This window comes from Eimeria tenella, genomic scaffold (genome assembly GCF_000499545.2).
Source record: "Eimeria tenella Houghton genomic scaffold, Eth_scaff2059, whole genome shotgun sequence".
Lineage (NCBI taxonomy): Eukaryota > Apicomplexa > Conoidasida > Eucoccidiorida > Eimeriidae > Eimeria > Eimeria tenella.
In genome coordinates this window covers 1-300 of record NW_013541903.1, presented here as the reverse complement: position 1 = coordinate 300, position 300 = coordinate 1, and the positions used below count along the sequence as shown (strand labels likewise).

General features: G+C 64.7%; 1 protein-coding gene across 1 annotated transcript in view; it reads left to right on the top strand.

Moving 5' to 3' along the window:
• The window catches only part of ETH_00043730 (uncharacterized protein), a gene marked incomplete at both ends in the record, with an annotated part of 711 nt that extends 454 nt beyond the window's left edge, over positions 1-257 (top strand). Inside the window, 2 exons of the mRNA XM_013374459.1 lie at position 3; positions 167-257. Of these exons, the coding sequence (XP_013229913.1) occupies position 3; positions 167-257 (92 nt within the window). The remainder of the gene's footprint in view (positions 1-2; positions 4-166) is intronic.
• Between the last annotated feature and the right edge of the window lie 43 nt (positions 258-300).

The window sequence follows — 300 nt, the reverse complement described above, 5'->3', positions numbered from 1 at the left end:
CAGGTGGACTTGCAGCACGAAGGCCCTGTGCTGCTGCAGCTTGCCGGCCCTTCGCTGCTGCAGTGTGATGGCGTTGTGCTGCTGCATGCCGCGTGCGGCCGTGCTGCTGCTGCTGGTTCCTGCGGCGAAGGCCGGGCACTTGCTGCTGTGCTGCTGCTGCCTCCAGGCGCCTGGCAGGCGGGCCTTTTGGGCACTTTGGAGAAGGCCAGAGCCTCCCCAGGAGACACTCAAAGGTATTTGCTTTGCTGGCCAGTTAAGCTGCTGCGCTGCCCGCAGCCAGTGGCTTAACTGGCCCCCAAA